This window comes from Lichenostomus cassidix, chromosome 2 (assembly GCF_008360975.1).
Source record: "Lichenostomus cassidix isolate B80296 chromosome 2, HeHo_3.0, whole genome shotgun sequence".
In the NCBI taxonomy this organism is placed as follows: Eukaryota; Metazoa; Chordata; class Aves; order Passeriformes; family Meliphagidae; genus Lichenostomus; species Lichenostomus cassidix.
Window position 1 is genome coordinate 129,163,978 of NC_139482.1, and position 19,851 is coordinate 129,183,828.

The 19,851-nt window shown below is 39.5% G+C and overlaps 1 protein-coding gene across 2 annotated transcripts in view; it reads left to right on the forward strand.

Annotated features, from left to right (window-relative positions):
- Window positions 1-27: 27 nt before the first annotated feature.
- Window positions 28-19,851, forward strand: part of PTDSS1 (phosphatidylserine synthase 1) — a 29,358-nt gene continuing 9,534 nt past the window's right edge. For both annotated transcript variants that reach the window (XM_085053259.1, XM_085053260.1), the window contains exons 1-8: window positions 28-348; window positions 5,581-5,672; window positions 7,201-7,245; window positions 9,365-9,489; window positions 12,472-12,630; window positions 15,213-15,364; window positions 17,301-17,442; window positions 18,416-18,528. In XM_085053259.1, coding sequence (XP_084909385.1) covers window positions 170-348; window positions 5,581-5,672; window positions 7,201-7,245; window positions 9,365-9,489; window positions 12,472-12,630; window positions 15,213-15,364; window positions 17,301-17,442; window positions 18,416-18,528 — 1,007 coding nt within the window. In that variant the 5' untranslated portion in view covers window positions 28-169. The remainder of the gene's footprint in view (window positions 349-5,580; window positions 5,673-7,200; window positions 7,246-9,364; window positions 9,490-12,471; window positions 12,631-15,212; window positions 15,365-17,300; window positions 17,443-18,415; window positions 18,529-19,851) is intronic.

Genomic DNA, 19,851 nt, shown 5'->3' on the forward strand with positions numbered 1-19,851 from the left:
AGCGGCAGGGCGAGCTCCGCCCCTCGGCGCGGCGGGCGCGGCGCTGCCCCGCTCGGCTCGCTCGGCTGCGCTCGGCGGGACGCGGCGAGGGCGGGCGGCCGCGCCGGTTCGGGCCGCGCCGCGCCGCGGAGCCAGAGTTGAGCTGAGACGAGGGGAGAGAGCGGGCGAGATGGCGTCGTGCGTGGGGAGCCGGACCCTGAGCAAGGACGACGTGAACTACCGCCTGCACTTCCGCATGATCAACGAGCAGCAGGTGGAGGACATCACGTTGGAGTTCTTCTACCGGCCGCACACCATCACCCTCCTCAGCTTCACCATCCTCAGCCTCATGGCCTTCGCCTTCACCAGGTGCGCGGCCGCCGCGGGGAGCCCAGCCCCGCCCCTGGCTGCCGGCATGCAGGGGATTCCCGGGGCAGGGCATGGGGAGGGTCGCTGCCCGGCCCCGGGGCGAGCAGGGGCAGCGCAGCTCCCTCCGGGCCGGGCCGGGCCGGGCTGTGCCTGCGGTGCTCCCCGGGCCGGTGTTACACCGCCGGGCTCCCGTGCCCCTGCTCGGCAGGCCCGCGTTGGAGAGCGGGCATCCTCCCATCTCCATAGCGCTGATGATCATCCCCACTGCGTTTGCTGGGAACTTGTTCATCGTTTTGTGCATCTCTGTGGAAGTCTCTGCTAAGATGCGTGTTTGAAGGAGTTGCCAAAAATGGGCTTTATTAGGCTATGAAGCAGCCCCGCAGTGACATCACCCCAGTAGATGATTTACCAGCCGTGCGGTGGATGGAGTGCTGTTGTGTGGCATCACTTCTGTACCCCGCACTGTCCATGGCCAGTCACAGGTTGGCTCAGGCCCTGGCGCCGATGGCATTAGCCACATCCTTTGCGCCACTGGAAAGGCTCTGTGGGCATCGCCCCTGCAGGCATTCATGGCAATGCTGCTAGCAATGGAGAGGTTTTTTCGGGAGCCTAACTTGAAAACAAAGGGTGTAGCAGTGCAATCTGATGGGTATCTTTCGTGTTTTTTGAAGTTGTGCATACTTTTAATTGTCTCCTGCTGCATGTGAAGGTGATTGCATACTGCTCCTTTAGCCTAAATTGTAGCCTAAAATGTAGTCTGTAGGCAGTGATTCCTGAAGAGTTTTGGTGAGGTAGTGCCATGTGTTTTAGGCTCATTTAAACTTTTGTGGCATTGTGTGTACGCTGTCACGGATTTTAATGGTCTTGTGGTGGTGAATCCCCCCTTCCCCCTTAAAAGTGATGTTATTCATTCATGATAACTCTCCATTTGATGTAAGAAAGTCACTATTTGTGACTAGGCCTGATAACACAGTTCAGTGTGTAATCTTATATTTTATTCTAAGAATTCAAACGTATAATTTTTATCAACTGTGAAATAATGGCTAAGCCTGGCTTGAGTTGAGACAGGAGCATAAGGAAAAGTAAAATAGTATAACTACAGATAGTCTGAGGTGTGCCTTTTCTCGTTTCAACATGTGTATGGCCCCAAGGAAGATACTTTTGGTGAGCACATCCCTAGCTCTACTTGGATCCCTTCTTAACTCCAAAATCAGAGACATGTTTCAGTGCTCTGCTACAATGTTTAATTACAGACCTTTGCTAAAAGTGCTCCTCATGCCTTCATCCTCTTACCTGATCACTTTTCTCCTGAAGGGCTAATTTAGGTCAAACTTGTGAGTCACTAAGAGATTCTCATCACAGTGTCATTCTGAAGGATTAATAGAAATGATTGCTCACCTTTGGGGAAGGAATTTTGGCATTAGCTCTTTCAAGCAGAGGATGAGCCAAGAAGCAATTTCAGGACTATAGAGTCTTCTAGATGCTAATAAAATTGATTCACTTCTGGGATGTTTGTTTGCATTTTTCCGGGAGGATTGCTGGTTTGTCTTTCCATTTGTTTTGCTAGCTCTCTTTCTGACTTCTTCTGTTTCGTTTTCTTCCCTCTATCTCTGCCTCATTTCCTGTGTTTAAATACCAGTTGACTTCTCTTTAACTCTTCTCTATTTCTGCTCTTCCTGGGTTGTGGAAGACACTCTGATTTTACTTTCCCCTCTCCCCTTTCTGCTATTTCAGACTATTTTAGGAGTTTAATAAATCTCCTGAGTGATACAGAGTGCTGCCTCTGTGCCTTATTTGGGACGCTTATTTGGTCCAAACCATATACACTCTATGTGAAACTGGGGGAGAGGAGATACTTCCCCACATGCTTTTACAGTCTGTGCTGCCAGGTCTGGTCTTTCTGTTTCCATCAGCTTTTTGCATTGTGTCTATACTGATGGTTCATTTTTCCACTTCCTGGGCACAAGGCGCTGTAGACTTCCCAGTAAGGTGTCACAAGTGATTCTTTGCTTCCCCTGTGCTGTCAGTTGTTCCGTCATTCTCCTGGGCAGTTTGTTACGTGGGGGATTTTCTATGATATATTTATGCTGATGTTGTGAAGTAAAATTTATTTTTTCAGGAACTTCATCACAGACAGAGGAAATTCTGCTTCCCTTAAAGTCTTTGTTGTCTCTTCTATAATAGTTTTGTGTCAGAAGTATGTGGAGGGTTCTGAGAAACTTAGAAAATACTTTTCCCTTGTATGTGGTAAGCCATACATAACATGAAGTCCTCCTTAGGATCACTGAGAGCAGCTTATACTGTCTTTGAGCTGATAGATGAAAGTGAAACTGAACTTCAGGGAGCAGTAATCTTCAGCTATGATGATAATAATCCAGAAAGAGAAATGTGTGTTTAATTTTTCTGTGTTAAAGTGGGGAATAGAGGGTATTCTATTCTTTGAAGCACATCCTTCTAGTGCTTCTGACAATGGCTGTAGTTTCCCTGGTTGTTTCCTGCTGAATGAGCCAGACATAGCTCCTCTGCTTCTATCCTGCACTCTTGGGGCAGACATATGGAGTGGCTCTAGCTTTCCCTGTCCTCTTCCACCCTAGATAGAGGTATGTGGCCTTCTCTGAGCCCAGAGACAACTAGCAGGAGTGAGTGCTGGAGGGGATATTTTGTGGGACACAACAATAGAACTGAGGAAGGTGACAGACTAGTAGCTTCTGGTATGAAGTTGCAGGGGTTTGTGGAAGCAGGAGTAAGACCTATGAGGATGTAGAGCTTTTGTCTTCCACGTCCCTTGATTGACAGAATTGATTAAACTGGATTATTGTGTATTTTAGGTTTGGTTGATTTTAGGGAAGATATTTTTTCTCCCTCTCCCACATTCCAAAGTTAGTGTCCTAGCTATTTTCTCCTCAATTGAGTATCCTCTTTTTTTTTTTTTTTTTTGGTGATGTAGTAACTTACTAGTTGACATTTTTGTAATGTGCTCTGGAGAAGAACAGGATCGAGATAAAGATTATGTGGTTATTATGTACTTTGTTTTTTATTATTTCTTCTCCAAAAAGCCACGGAATTGAAAATGCCCTGATAAAGTGGGTTAAAATTGAGAGAATTTTCATCTGTCCTCCCACGCAAGCAGTTGAAATCTTAGTTTTGCTGCATGAATGCTTGTATTTCAACGTTTCTGGGGCTAAGTGAGGAGATGATTTAACACATTTTCCCAATTGCAGCCTGTTGTGATTGCATCTTTCCCTTTGGCATTCCCCAAAATAGTTCTTCCAGGTAAACACTGTAATTCTTATATTAGCTAATGCACAGCAGCAAGTTTCTTGCTTCCACTTGTTCTTACTTGCTTCTGGCGAGAAGATTGGGTGTCTGTCCCTTGTGAAATATATCTGCAAGCCAAAATGAGATGCCTTGCCACTCACTTGGAATGAAATGCAGTTTAACACTGCATACACCTTTGTTGATTTTGGGGGGAAGTGGTGCCAACATGACTAGGACAGTTTTCCTGAAGCTGAGTAGTACTCAGAAGCCTGATAAGCAAAGGTGAGGACTTTTCATCCCACCTGGTGCAGCAATTAAGTAATGTGATTGCAATGTCTTCACTTCTTTCTTGGCCCTGATGAATTGATGTGATGAGACCCCAGTTATTTGCGCTATCTTAAAAAAAAATTTAAAAAATCATTATTTTGGTGGCAGCCATTACACCACGTTCCTGTGTGTTATTTGCAGATGTTAAAAGAGGGATATGGTTTTGCTGTGTGAGCCATCAGAGCCTGAGGCTCTGGCTAGGAAGTGCACAGGATGGCATAAGGCTCTTGGGATTGCCAGGGGGGCCAGACTTAAGCTCTGGAACTTGGGGTTTATAGCTGATACAAAGTGTCAGCCTGTGCAGCATGGCTGTGGAAAATGACTGGTAAAGCTGGACTCGGCTGGTTTTAAAAAAATTCTGTGGGGAGTCTGTAAGGCTTGCAGAGAAACCATTGGTGTTTAATGCACTTCTTCCTGCCATACAGTCAAACTAACACAGTGCTTAAATGCCTCACAGTGATGAAAGCCTGCTGTGGAGCCCTTATGGTTCAGTTTTTGCGGAAAAGAGAAATAATTTGGCTGAGAGCTATTTTGTAGCTGCAGCAAGTATCTAATTTGGAGAGCATTTATGCTGTCATGGATTCTTTCTGTCACGGATCCAGAAATGTGCCAGATGCTCTGTCAGGAAGAGCTTTATACCTTTAAAATTTGCTGAGAAGTTTTTTCATCATGTTGGGAATAAATAAAGGAATATACTAAAATGGATATACTGATCCTAAGTATATGAAAATTCCCCAGGTAGTAAAACTTTTACTTCAGTTGTAGTGGGTGATACATTATGAAATATTCACTATTTATGCTATGATAGTCTGAAGTTTGTTCCTATTTGTATTACTGAAGTATCCCAGAAGCTGTCTGCTGGTTAGAAAACTTGAGTGAGGGTTATTTTGTTGATCTTGCTACCATAGTCTACCTGCCTGAAAAGAAAGAGCTTTGTCAAGCTTGCCTTGGCATTCCAAACTGAATTCTTAGGTCTCTCTTTTGGCCATAATACAACAGTAGCACAAATAATACCTTATAATATATCTAGAGCTTTGGCTTAATAGATAGTAAATTGATATTTTTCCTTGGGTCTTTTAAGTTGTGCTGTGTCTCTGTTAGAGATTCTAAGCTGTATATTCACTGTATATTCATTGTTTCCAAAGACTGATTGTAGTCATTATTTCTGCCCTCATCTCGGGCATTCGACATTGGGGATAGACAAAGAGAACTGAAGGGTATTGCAAGCAGCACCAAAACACCAGAGAGAAACCTAGGAATTGCATCCAGGCTTCCAGAGGTTTTAGTTTAGGTCTTTTTGCTGTGTAAAAGTACTTTTGATCATGTTTCTATAAATATTAAAGCAGGAATATTTTTTTCACCTTATGTTAAATTTAGTCATTGCTTCTACACTGACTTCTAACAATGCTAATGGTTTGCATGTGTTTATTAAATATTTAACCCTCTTGTAAGAAAGGGACACCCATGAGTGTAGCGTGAAAATCATTGTGCATCACACTGCAATTACTGTCTTAACTTGTTACATAATGAGCATGCATATTTCTTACACTCGATTTCCATGTATTCTTTATTTAAATAATGTATCTTAGGAGCTTTTTTACTTCATCCGTATAATGTACTTTAACACTGTGTTGTCTGTCTCTTTAGGGATGATTCTGTACCAGAGGATAATATTTGGAGGGGTATCCTCTCTGTGATTTTCTTCTTTCTAATCATCAGTGTTCTAGCTTTTCCTAATGGTGAGTAAGGTTTACACAGTTTATACTTCATGTTTTTGAAATGTGAATTTCTTTTTTTTACTTACTTTTTACTTTATGTACTATTTTTTTTACTATATTTACTTTGATTTTTATTTATATACCAATTTTCAGTTTATTTTTTCTTTACTCCTTTGAATTCCTTTATATTAAGGAGCAGTCAGAAAAATGGATTGTAGTCATACTGAGCAGAGATAAGTGTTATTTATAGCTTATTATTTATAGTCGGTATTTAACAAGGAAGTCAAGTTCTCAAAATCAGTGTCCTATTTGCAGATGTGCAGTTGCAGCTCAGATTGCTAAGTAATGATGCTAACAGACCCTTAAATAATGTTTAAGAGGACTCTGCCTCAATGTGTTTTAACAGAAGTGTCATTCTAAAAATTCTGAGACACAATACCTTACATAAAGCACCTTTCCAGAAGATAGTGATAGAAATGGTTTAAGTTGCATTACAACCACATGTAAAACCACAGAAGGTTAAGCTGGACAAAAGTTTTGGTAGTTGTGTGAAGAGCAGAAAGTGCAAAAAAGTATGAAAGTTTGTGTATCACTTAATTCTGTGGAATGAATGCTTCTACCTAGTTTGTCTGTTTTGGTTTTTGAATTTTTACTTGTTGCTGTCAGCAAAATCATGATTCTTGGATCAAGTCTAAACTGCCTCACAACTGGCAGTATTTGGAGGAAAAACAGTGATTGTGTTCAGGGCTTCGGACTGCAGAGTTGGGATGTGTTTTTCCATATGTTAAAATTCCCTTGTACACACTTTTCACAAGGTGCTCCCTGAAAAACTGAATGCCAGAGAAAAACAAGTGTTATGCATTCAGTGGTGAAAGAGTGGTTTGCAGTGTGTGTTGAAAATATTTGTTGAGCCACTTCTTACTACCTAAATATATGACTCATCTTTAGAGGTTTTCCAGTTTCACCAGACTTGCCTTGTATGCTCTTTACATTAGCTGAGAGGTTTTTAATCTAATCAATCCATTTCATCGCTGGCTCTAAAGTAAATAATACTAACACTGGTAAAGAGCATAGGTGTCTTCCTTCTAGTCACCTATATATGATGCACAGTTTGGAAATTTCAGGAGGCCTGTTTGGTAGCATTTCACGTTGGTCTGAAGGCTAAGCACCATGTTTCTTTGAAATTTGTATTGGATGTCTTAACTGGGAGCAAGCTGCAGTTTGGAAACCAGGTCAGGACATCCTCAGGTGACACCTGAGATGTGGTATCTGCTGAACAAACAGCATGCTACTTTTCTGGAAATGACTCCTTAAAAGTAGTGAAAAATTTTGTCTTCGTGCTACCAATCGGCAGTCTCCTTTTTCCACTCTGAAAACTGCTGTTACTTTTTTTTTCTTTAACAATATAGAGCTCCAGCTTTTAGGTGTATTACATAGTTTGATGAAGAACTGCTCCATGCTCTTGCCATGTACTCATATGAGATATACTCAAAAATAAATTTTGTGGTTCTTACTGTCTTCTAATAACCTTTTCGTTTATTGTCCACAGGACCCTTTACACGTCCCCACCCTGCTATATGGAGGATGGTTTTTGGTAAGTGTGTGTTTCTGACTTTTGCATTGAGTTCGCAGGACTTGCCATTTTAACTTTCTGATGAATGGGACTGTCATGAAGCATAATTGTGTATCAAACTTGTGTGAATGTTACTTCCCTCCCACTTCTGAGCAGTTGCTTATAATCTATTCTTAGTTATATTCGGGATTATCATTGTAGTTACTCTGTGTCAGGATGTTGTAAATGAAATCACCAAAAAGGGATCATTCTTTCTGATACTCTGTTTTAATACTGTTTTGTGCTTCTTTCCCCCACCTTTCCTACTGTCATCTCTTCCAACCCCAGCTACTACATAGACTATCTGACTTCTAAATCCAGTTGAGTAGGTGGTTTCTTTTCATTATTGGCAAAACATGCTATTACATTATATGTTTATTAAATTGTTTCATTGCATAGCTTAATATTTATTTCTTGACATGTATATATTAATATTCTTATCATTTCATTAAAAGTACCTGTTCTAAATACCAATAACATTCATAGTTTGGAAAATAATTCTATTAGGTCCAAAACTAACAAAGTGAAATCCTGCTCCTTAAATATCTGCATTATACAGTAAAAACATGAGGAATTTTATTTCCAAGTAATTCAGGGTTCACAGAACATACGCTAGACTGCACATTTGATTATTTTTAGGGGGACTGAAGGTTTCTCTCTCCTGCCACCTTACATCTAAAAATAAGTAGCTTCCCAAAGTAGCTGATTACTCATCTGTTGACATTGAGAGGATACTGCTGATTAGACAGTACTTGTTAAACAATCCTGCTTCTTGTGAAATTTGGGAAACACAGATCCTACTGCTCACTTCAGGTTTCAGCACATGTAAAGTAAAAGGTCATTCTCAATGCTGATACTGTCAGAGCTTGACCCCTGTACTTTTTGGAAAAGGCTGCATGCAAAATCAGGAGCAACATTTTTCTCTATGTAATTCCGCTTCTTCTGGCATGGTTCATTTAGCTGTGCTTCAGTTCGCAGACCACTTTGGTAGATGAAGGGCAGGACTGGTGTGTCCTCAATATTTCTGGTTGCATCCTTGCCTGCAGGCTGTGCTTCCTTTAGTAGGGTGACATCTGCTCACCTCGTGTTTCTGGGAGGGACTGCAGAGGACCATATAGATACTTCCTGTTCATGTGTGTGTCTTTGAGCAAAAGTTGCTTTTTGCTTTTTAGCATACACTGGTGACTACCAACATGTGAGTCCTGGTTATAGTTTAAAATACCTTCTTAGAATTTCTGTAGTTTATTTTGGGTGGCAGATCCTAAGTTTGTTCACATTAATCTTTCTGCCTTCCATGACATTGCTGCAGGATACAAGTAAGTTAGGCTATGGAAATAGTGTTAATACGCCTCTTCCAAATGTGGTCTTGGATATCTGTGAACTTGTGAATAATGTAAAGATATGCTCCCAACAACAGCTTCACCTACCCACAGATCTACACCTAGGATTCATGTTGTAATAACTTAAAAAAAAAAGAAATCCATATTCAGACAGGAAGGAGAGAACTGGTATTCCCAAATGCAATAGTGTCTCATAATTTATAATGTGAAAATGAATAATAATCATATTTATCTTTAAAAGGTTCAAGCAGCAAATTTTTCAGCTCACAAAAAGCTCAGATATGCATTAGTTTATATTTCTATATAAACTCTTTATTGCCAACAAAGCTCAGAATTGCCAGGTGGCATTATTAAATTGAGCTTTATGTTGAAATCTGTGTAAAGGTTTAGGGAGCTGCACTGGTGAGACCAAGAATACTTAATACAAAGGTACAGGGCTAATGCAATCATGGATCCGAATGCATCTGTTACCAAGGAGCTTCCTGATCACAGCCTTGTACGATGTGTGTCTAAACTGATTAGACTGATTTTGCGTTGATTAATTCATGCAGTTGAACATGTATCGCTTGTCACAGGAGGGGATATGAAGGGCTGAGTGCTCAGACATTGCCATCTGACTTGTGTCTCTTCAGCTTTTCTGCATGTAGCTGCTGCATATAGGAATTCATTTGTAGAACAAACGTTTGAAAACAGCTTTTTGGACTTTCTGTTCCAAGCAGTTTTGTGAGTGAACATGATTTTAAAACTGAATCTTTTTGCAGGTCTCAGTGTGCTCTATTTTCTGTTCCTGGTGTTCGTGCTCTTCCTTAACTTTGAGCAGGTGAAAGCAGTGATGTACTGGCTGGACCCTAATCTTCGATATGCCACAAGAGAAGCAGATATTATGGTATGTATCCATGGCAATTTATTGTACGTACTTAATGTTTTCCATGAGTGGGAAGGGATAAATCTGAATTTGCTGATGTGAGCAGTGTCAGTTTGTGGCTATACTTGGCAGAATCAACAAGTCCTTTGTGTCAGCTACTACTTACTTATATTGAAATTGACTGGAGTGAAAAACAGTCTTCTCAGTAGTTTTCTTTTTTCTAATGTAGGTATTTGGATAAGTGTGCAGTTGGGAATATGATATACATTTGCAGTGGATTCCTTTTGGTAATAGATAAGAGCATTGATACTGAAAACAGAATTAGCCAGGTGGCATCTGAATGAAGCCTGTATGATGTGTGTCCCAGATCAGGTTTTTTGATGCCACAATGCTGCACTCCAAGAACTTTGGTCTTGCCTTGTTGCTCTGAGCATAGTACATTACTGTCATACTATGGAGCATGTGGAGTGTGTGTATGTACAGCAGCTGCAGGACTCTGCTCCCTTCCAGTCACTCAGCTGAGCACTGATGCTGTTACCATTGGGAAATTATTTCCATAAACCATAATCTGGAGTGGCATAGAAAGCCAGGCTTGTTCTTCTGCTTATTGAGCAGCTTGCAAAGAATTTTTCATAGAGAGGACAATTCCCATGAGGTGGGAACATGAACACAGAGAGCTGAGGCTGGAAAAGGAGGCTTGGGAGAAGGGTGTGAGTTATGTAGGGAGGCAAACAGAATGCAGTGTGAGCAGTTAGGCACCAAGCATAAGAGGGTTACTGCATGGGGAGACAGGAGTTGCCAATCTTGCCCTCCTCACTGTCGCATCAAATTACTCCTCACCACCTGACCAAAATGCTCCTTTGGCCTTGTGCATCTGCCCACCACAGTCACCTGTTGTATTATATGTGCTCTTATAGGGCTCATGCCTCATGAGTAGGGAAATTGACTGATTGTCTTTCACACGTGGCAATTTACTGCTTATGCAAACCAGTGCACAGCACCTCATCAGCAGTGGCTGCAAATTCCTGCCCCATAGCACATAGGGGAATGGAAATCTTTACAGTGCAGTAAGCTTACATTAGTTGATTGATAGTAAGGGCTGCATGCAGGCTCCTTACCTGGAAAATTGGATGCTTCAGGTATTGCACCTCAGCCTATCAGCAGTATGTGTTGTGCAACTCCAGCAAGAGTAGGGCCGTGACTTTGGGCTCTGCAGGAGACCTGTGTTGGTGGAGAGGTGTGGGCAGCCTGCCCTTAGGATGGGGGGAGGACACATGGCTAAATGGAGCCCCAGCGTCAGTGGTGCTGCTGAGTGACAAAAGGGAGCTGAGACAAGGAGTCTGTTGGTTTGTCAGATTCACCTGGTTCTCCTGTCATTTAAGTTAGAAATAGACTCTGATTAGCGGAGGTCTGGTATTACTACTGGCACAGAACCACAGCACAGCAGATTCCCTGACTGTAGCAGTCAGTGGAAACTTGCCCTGTACTACTTTACAATCCTGATATTTTCATTAGAAGTTGGAGTTTTTAGAGTCCAGTTTTAAGGAAGGCTGCAGCTTGGTTGCTTGCACAGGACTGGCAAAGTTGCTTGGGTACAAAAATAAGTTCAACGCATTTCACTGTATGGCTGGCAGAACTGCAGCTGGAAAGATGAGATAGAGAGGAAAAAGCCCCAGGAAAAATAAAAGCTGAAAAGCAAGAGCTCTGGAAAAAAACTTACTTTTGGGGTAGCCTCATTGTGTTCACTCCTCATAGGTATTGTGTAGCGAGGAGCCTGCACCTTCTGTGGTGCATTCCATGCGTCTCATACTGGCATATGAGCCAGTTTGAGTTCTCTTGGTGCACTAAAGCTGCAGATTTTCCATCCTTAGAACAGGTGGTGCACCTTTCTCTGAGTGAGCAGCCACACAGGTGTGCATGAGAAAGCATCAGCAGTAAGGGTTACTTATGGTAACTTAAATAACCCCTAACTGTTGTCCCATAGTGGGACTTAGCTGCCTGCTGATAGAAGGATCTGTGTGAAATTGCACATTCTTCTCTTTGCGATGGCCGGGATTTAAGTCTTTCTCTGTTACCTCCTTTTCAACTTGATCAGTGTTCATTTGTGCAGGATTAGCAATAGTTTTGGCCTGAAAGAATACTTAGTTCAACAGCACTGAGCAGTGCTGTGTTGTCGCCTGCAGGTGGCAATGTGTTTTTCGGGAGGATTGAAGAGCAGAGATTTTTTAAAAAGTGTGGTTTCCTGTTAGGAATAGTTCAGTTTGTGCCCAATGACGAAACAGAACCCCACAGTTGCAGCCTCCTGATGGCATACAAGTTCTTTTTCTTGTTGGGCAGTGAGTTCTAGCACTTGCTGTACAGCATGAGACAGCCCAGTTCCTTTGTCACTGGTGACTAGAATATTAATTAATATTTTTGAGGTATCTTATGCTCATCTATGATGAAACAGTTGCAAGTTCCCTTTGATCCTTTTTCCTAGGTTTTTTTATTCAATCCAGGCCTGTGATTGAACTTCGATGTGAATGGGTTCTGGGAAATGGCTTTCATTAGGAAAATAAGAGACAAAAGATATTCAAGTAGACATTGAGATGAGTAATATTTCATCAGAAACTAAGTACCACACAGCATAAATATGGGGAAAGGTAGTTATTTCAAATTGAGACTCCAAAAAAAGGCAAATAATTATTTTCTGGAGTATTGTTTGCTCATTTTATTGTTAATGATTTTACTGGTTTTGTTGCTTGTCACTTACAAAATACATGCTTCTTCAGATACCAAGGTCTAGTCTATTTCTCTTTAAATTAGAGCTGTACTGTGATGACACTGAGTCTTAATACTGGAAGTTTTCTGCCAGAGTTTGGAAGGCTAAGAAAATGAAATCATGCTAATTTCAACATCCATATAATCCCAGGCCTGTTGCACTGAGTGGAAAGATGTTTCTTCTTTCTGAAGTTGTGTGTTGATGGAGTAATTTTGTTGGTTTTTTTTTCCTTTTTGTAACAGGAGTATGCCGTGAACTGTCATGTTATCACCTGGGAGAGAATCCTCAGCCACTTTGATATCTTTGCTTTTGGACATTTCTGGGGCTGGGCTATGAAGGCTTTGCTGATCCGCAGCTATGGGCTGTGCTGGACTATTAGCATCACCTGGGAGCTCACTGAGGTAAGCTACTCTTACCTTAATTACCAGCAAAGGTATGAGATGTGAATTGTTCTTGGGGGAAGTGTGAATGTTACTAGAAGGATGACTCTCTAGTTCTCAGTATGGATTTACATTTTAAGTCGTATAAACCAGATGCTATGTAATTGATGCAGCTGAATTAGCAGACAACAGCAAGCTGGATTTCAGGTAAGTGATTTATTAGTGCTTGAATAGAAGGGAAATTTAGGCCAGCCTATTTGTGTCATTCATAATTTATTTTTCTGCTGTTATGGGAATCATGCTACTTTTGCTACTTCACATATTTCCTGATTCAGAGCAACTGTTCTCCTTTTTAACCTTGCAATATCTGTGATCTACTGCCATGGTCCCTTTAGCTCACATACAGCAATATCATACATTGTGTGTGGTCATGCATAATGTACAAGTTAAATAGCATTGACGGATCCTCTCAATGTAAACACCTGAACTTAGTCTTTAAAATTAGTTTCCTGTAGAGTCTTGAGAGTGCTTGGCTTATCTGACAAAGCATTTATAAGTCAGAAACAAAGATAAGGATTAATTTGTCTAAAATTAAAATTTTGGGTTTGAAAATCCTGATGCTGTGAGGTTGCCCCTTCAAAACTTGTTTTTGTTGTGTGGCATTGGAGGACACTGTGTTTTCTAAGTGATTTTCGAATTGCTTAAAACTGGGATTTCACAAGTACCCATTCACAAAAAAACAATTTACCTAATTATTATACTCATTTTTCCCTCTGGAAAAGAATATATTAGGATTTGTTTCACTCTTACTGTTCATTGCACAACCCTTGTCTTCAATTTGACATGGCATCAGGTGTCTAGTATTCGCGTTGTTGAAAGGCAGATTATTGGGACAGACAGTGTATTGGAAAAGGTTCAATGTACAGATATATTATCATCACTCAAATGGATTTTTGATGAATTAGATAATTCAGGAGAGTTGTTAGAAACCTCCAGAAGTATCAGGGCAGTTACACAGGGATTTAGCTGAGCGCCTCTTAATTATTAATTATTAATGGTTTCAGCTGACTCCCTGTTCTGAAATGGGAAACTTGGCTCATGCTCCATAGTGTTGGCTTAAAGCTGGGATTCAGGCAGACCTTGGTCTCTCATTCTAAGAGAGCAGCTGGAGAGCCTTAGAGATTGTTGGGCTCTGGGTTTTGCTGCCTTATTATCTGTAACTTCTGGTGTCTGCCTGGATCTGACTGACATTTGTAGGCTATTGCCCCTCTCAGGTTAAATTAATTAAAAAGATGAAAGGGATACTGTAGCAGGATAATGAACAACACTGTATCACTTGCGTCCTGAAGAGAAATTCAAATTTCTTTTTTACAGGTTGAAATTCATATAGCCTTGTCAAAGAAAAGCAAGTGGTTTTGATACAGCTTTGCAAGAGTTTTCAAAGGAATTGAATATTAGTCACTGAAATGTACTATAAATGGGCCAGCATTCATTCTTACTGTATACAGAAAACATTCTACTTGTTCCTTTTATCAAATATGATTTTTTTCAATACTTTGTTTACATCTCTTAACAAAAGATACTTTATTACAAAATAATATCAATAATCTTCCACAGCCACAGTGTATGTACATTAATTGACAAGAATTGTACTGTTTTTGTGAAGATACATTCTTCAGTTTGCTATGGTTTTTGTTAATTATCTCCTTGAATATTGCAGAAGGACTGCTTAACACGTGGCAGTCTTGATTTCCTGTCCATAGGTAACTTTTCCGGTCTATTATTTGGATTGAAGTGATTTTTCTCATATAATAAGAGAATAAAATTATTTTTTCTTAAAGGAGAAGGAGAGGCACTGAATCCATTTCTAGCTCTTGGTAAATTATGTTTATATCTTGCCTTAACTCTGGCCAGTTGTTCCACTCACTCCATCAGTAGAGTGGAATGTCCTCTTAACTTCTTGAGCCATTCTTTATCAAGTATAGCAGCAAAGCTTGCTCTCTGAAATGTTGTTGAACTCTTAATCTTTTTACAGTCACTAAATTTCCTGAAAATAATAAATTAAATAGAAAAATGAAATAAATGAAATAGAAAAGTCTTAAGTCCTGAGTGCCACCATGCTTTAGTAGTGACAGCTTTTACAAATGCATCCATTTTACTTGCTTCATCTTGTTGCTAGTTTAGAAAACATACTACTTAAAACTATATAGCAAAAATGAAACAAAGATTTCCTTCAGTTTGTTTTTTTTAAAGCACAAACCACTTTATTTCCTCCAAGAAACGCAGTAGTTCTTCTTGTTTCATACATTCCTATTAATGTATCATATATCACCTTTGAGAGGCCAACAGCTGCATGATATCCTTATATATAGCATAGCCTCAACAGGAAACAGTGAGAAGGAAACTTCTGATGTCTTGTTTGGTTCTGTCCAAGGCCTTATGAAGTTAATGAAAGGATGTCCATCGAATTTCAGTGGCTGTGGCTCATGTCCTTGAAGTATGCTGTGTACTGAAAAGCTGATTTTTGAATATGTACTTAAAAAGTGAATTTATATTAATTCTTTGCTGTTCCTCACCCAGAATCTTTTTGCTGTATTCTGTAGCTCTTCTTCATGCACCTTCTGCCTAATTTTGCTGAATGCTGGTGGGATCAAGTTATTTTGGACATCCTGCTTTGTAACGGGGGTGGCATCTGGTTGGGCATGGTAGTTTGTCGTTTCTTGGAGATGAGGACCTATCACTGGGCAAGCTTCAAGTAGGTCTAAATTAAAGCTTGATAAACATTGTTTTGCTTGTGTAAAAATAGCATGGAATCTGCCTGTGCTAACAGTGCTGTAATTTTATTTTAAATGTTAAGTATCAATCTCATGGTAATGTTCCCATACAGCATATATTTGTGAATATGACTATATATATAATTTTATTTTGCAGTCTTAAGTTACAAGCATTGGTGACAATGGACAATACAAAATAGCAAAGCTATTTGCATTTTTTTATTTTTATATTGCATGTTTATTCTTCATCTTTGTATATTATTTTGTATACATAAAACTTTGAGGAAGTCAGGGAGAAAAACTAATTGGGATGGTTTTCTCATCATACATTTTTTTAACTAGATTTGGGCTTGCCTTGGTTATGCATTAATGTGGCAATCTGTCAGCACTAGTTGTAGTTGCAGTAGAGGCATGGGGTTGATTGTACCTGTGCTGTGAATTGCTTTACATCATTGCTGACCCTCTAAAATAAATGGAGTAATTGTAAAATAAAGAGACATTTGTTCTGTAAAAGGGCAACAGCTTATGACCTAGTAAATGTCAGTTCCTAGCTGTCCAGGTGTCATTTCTACCATAGTTTTTTGCCCCTCTCCTGCTGTCTTCCCTTCTAGTTGGTAGTAAGCATGCTTATCTGCACATCTAGTGATATAGATGAAACAGGATCAAGTGCAGTGAATGGCTTTGAGAGATGGAAGAGGAACTCAAACCTTGACTTCCAAATTTGTACCCTGTGTGAATTTCTGTACTGCTTTCTTTTCCTACTCATAGATTTGTTAATTACTCTAAGAACCATCCAGCCTTTAGTCTCAATTCAGTTTCCTGCATGTCTATCAGAGTTGATGGTCCTTCTGTTTTCAGAGAGTTCATTGAAAGTTAAACAGCAGACTGTCTATGGCACAACCAGTCTTTACTGTCTTTGTGAAATAATTTTTCCTCATGTTCTTTCAAATGCACAAGTCCATTTTTCTGACCTTTAACATGAAGGTGCTGCAATGAGAAGCTTTACCTGTGCCCTTTTAATTTCTTTTTCATTTCATTTAATAAATACAGATCTTAAAGTTTAGAAGATTCTGCCTAACCTAAGGTCTCTCCAGCCTAGGAGAATACAAATATTGGAAATACCAAATCTGAGTCTTTTTTATTTCCTTTTTTGTCCAGAAGAGCCAGAGAAATAACGGTGAAAACTGACTTCTAGTCCTGCTAGTCTTCCTTCAGAAAAAGGAGCTCTGAGTTTTTCTTAGGTTCCCTGTCCTTTGGATGCTATTGCTCATTGGAATTTATATTATCAAAAGCAAGAACCAGTAATACATGTCAGATGAACCTCCATTAAAATCCCCTTTAAAATGGAATTTAAAAGTTTTTTAGCTTCTATCAGTGCTATCACAACTCTCCAGGAGGTCCACATGCATCTAATATCAGAACAGCAGGGTTTATGTGTGCTGGAAGTGTAGTATTATTAAACCTGTGGAGCCAGCCCCCTGTACAGTTAATGCATAATGAATCTGATAGATTCTTGAAGAATTGATGTCAGTGAGCTCTAGAACAAGGAGTATTTGGGGTAAGAGCAGTGGCAGCATAGGCTGGGAGGAAATAACTAGATTTTCCAAGGAGGTTTCAGAATTGCAATCCTTGTTTCTTTGTGAAGAGAACGATAAATGCATTTTGTAGTTAGTTACTGAGTTATTGACTGAGGATAGAGAAGGGTGAATTTTTATAGTGGAATACACACCCTAACTGAAAAGCTTAATATATTATTTTTCTGAATTCCCCCTTGCCTGGTACATAGTTGTGTCTGTGAAGATTTCTGCTGTCGATCAAAATTTATTTTTCAGAAACATCAGTAACAGCCCTGTTGCCTTTTTGTTTTTTCCTTCTGGCATATTCTTTGTATTTACTCCAGCCATTATTTTTTTCCAGGGACATTCACACAACCACAGGGAAAATCAAAAGGGCTGTACTGCAGTTCACCCCAGCCAGCTGGACCTATGTCCGCTGGTTTGACCCAAAGTCTTCATTTCAGAGAGTGGCTGGAATCTACCTTTTCATGATCATTTGGCAGGTAAGAAATAAATTCTGTGAAATCAAGTTACTTGTTGGCTATGTTAGACTAAAAAATACTCTAATGAGATGTATGTCTGTTATTGAAGTACACAGTTGAATGAATTGATAATGCAGAATTGGTCAGGGCACTTTCATGGGAGTTATATGGTAGTTCAGGAGTGTAATTACAGAATCTGTGGAAAAAGCCAAATTATATAGAGTGTTATACTGACTATTGGCAATTGACACAGATTTAAAAACTGCTAGACAGGGGGGTTCAGGATGATGTATTTTTAATTTATTTTGGTTTTGTTATGTTGATGTGGGGAGGGATTTTTGTTTGGTTTGTGGGGAGTGGGTTGGGTTTTTGTTTTACTTTGCTTTTTTGGATTTTTTTTTCCTTTCTCATTGGCTGTTGAATGGATCAGCGATAATCAGAATACTATCATTGATCCAGCAAGATTCTATAATACGTCACAAATGCTTCGATAACTTTATCATGCAAATAAAACCAAAACTTTTTTGAATTTTTAAAATTTCTTTATTTAGTTTTTTAAAGGAAAAACATAAGTATTTGATATAGCTGTTTTGAAGTTTTTTATTTTTAGTATTTGTATTAGTATTAGTATTCTTCTCTCCCAAAATTGCCTTGGTCATTCATACCTGATTTAGGATATGCAAGTTATCAGAAGACTTCTACAGTGTGAATTAGTGTCTGGTCCCTTAATGAGGTTGTGGAAAGAGAGCAAATACTTTCAAAGAGGTTTCTGGGGAAGAATTCTTTGTTTTACTAGTATATCACTTGTTTGTCGTAGAGCAGGAATTACTCTTTCAATGTTCAATCTAACCAGCAGAGTTATAGTAGTATATAAATAGATTTCTTTCTATGTTTTAGTTTCCATATCAATCTTTGCACATTTTCTGTACTAAGTTATTAGTTGTTATAGAAGTTGAACACTATTAACTAGCTTTTTTTTTTTTTATATATCTAGTTAACTGAGTTGAACACATTCTTTTTGAAACATATATTTGTGTTCCAAGCAAGCCACCCTTTAAGCTGGGGAAGAATTCTCTTCATAGGAATCATTACAGCACCCACTGTAAGGTAATTTTTTTTTGCTTCAGTGTTTTTTTCAGTTTAAAGTAGCTTAAATTCTAGGCATCCAAGAACTGCATACAGTTTGTGAATAAGTATGGCAGATTTCACAACATGAATGCTTTTGCCACCATGAAATGCAAAGCAATCATCACTTTTCAATGAAATGTATTTCCTGACAAACTAATAAGGTAAAATGTACATAAACATCTGTGTTGCCATAGGGATGCAGAACCAGTCTGTTCTTTCTCCTGTTTGTGTAGCCTCTCCCTGTTTTGTGAGTTAGCTGCGTTATCCTCGAGGACTGCATGGGAAAGTATTCAAGTTAATGAGTCAGCTGCTCCCAAAAGTGGAGGAAAAATAGAGCTGTTGGTTTTTCTAACAGCTCTTTATTCTGTTTGTCTACAGGGAATATTAGCATGTTTTAAGAAAAGATTGAGCAGTAGCTTATTGTGAGAACAGAACAGTATATATGCAGCATTAAGAGCTGTGTGGAAACATGAATCTGATTTTGGTGATGTGTGCGATTTTACCTTGTTAGCAAAGTCCCTTAATTTTCTTTTTTTTTGCCCATACAAAGTTGTAGGTGGACAGAGTGCACACAGATCTGAAGTTAGAAGCAGAGAATTCCCCATTCATGTACAAAGTGATGCAGTTAATGGCAGCCATGAACTGGTTTATTCCTCAGATACTGTTGTTAGTGTCTTTAAGTTATGTGTAGTGATTTCACACTATTAATTAAATCACACTAAACACCCCTTGAGCTCTTGTATAGGTGGACTTCTAAGTTTTTTTTTTCATTGTATCACTTGGACACTTGTAGCAGTCTTTATTCTTTACCACTCTTACTGTTGAAGTAATAACACTTGTCTTCCCCATCTATCAGTGGAAATCAGAAACTGAGAACAGGAACTCTGATTCCACTTCTTTGGAATTCCCCACCTCTAAATTCTTAAATTGCTGCAGCATAGAGAACAGAGCAGAATGGTCTCCATACTGCTTTCTAAATAGCAAAAAATTCTACTGTTCTTGAGAGGAAAATATGGCAGGGGTTAGACCATTCAAACAGGATATGGAATAGCCATATTCTTTCAAGATTCAAACCCACATCTCTCAAAAAAATGTAGTCCTTAATAAACAAAAGACATACTGTGGAATAAATGAGGGATTATCTAATTCTCTTGAAGCTGTTTCACTTTGCCTCTAAGAATTGGAGACTCAGTGGAGAGGCAGGAGAAGAATGTTGCTAGCCTACTAGTTTGGGGACTTTCCCAGTCCTTGCTCTCAGGATTGTTTTCTGTGTTGTCTCAAGCTATTTGATATATATGATAA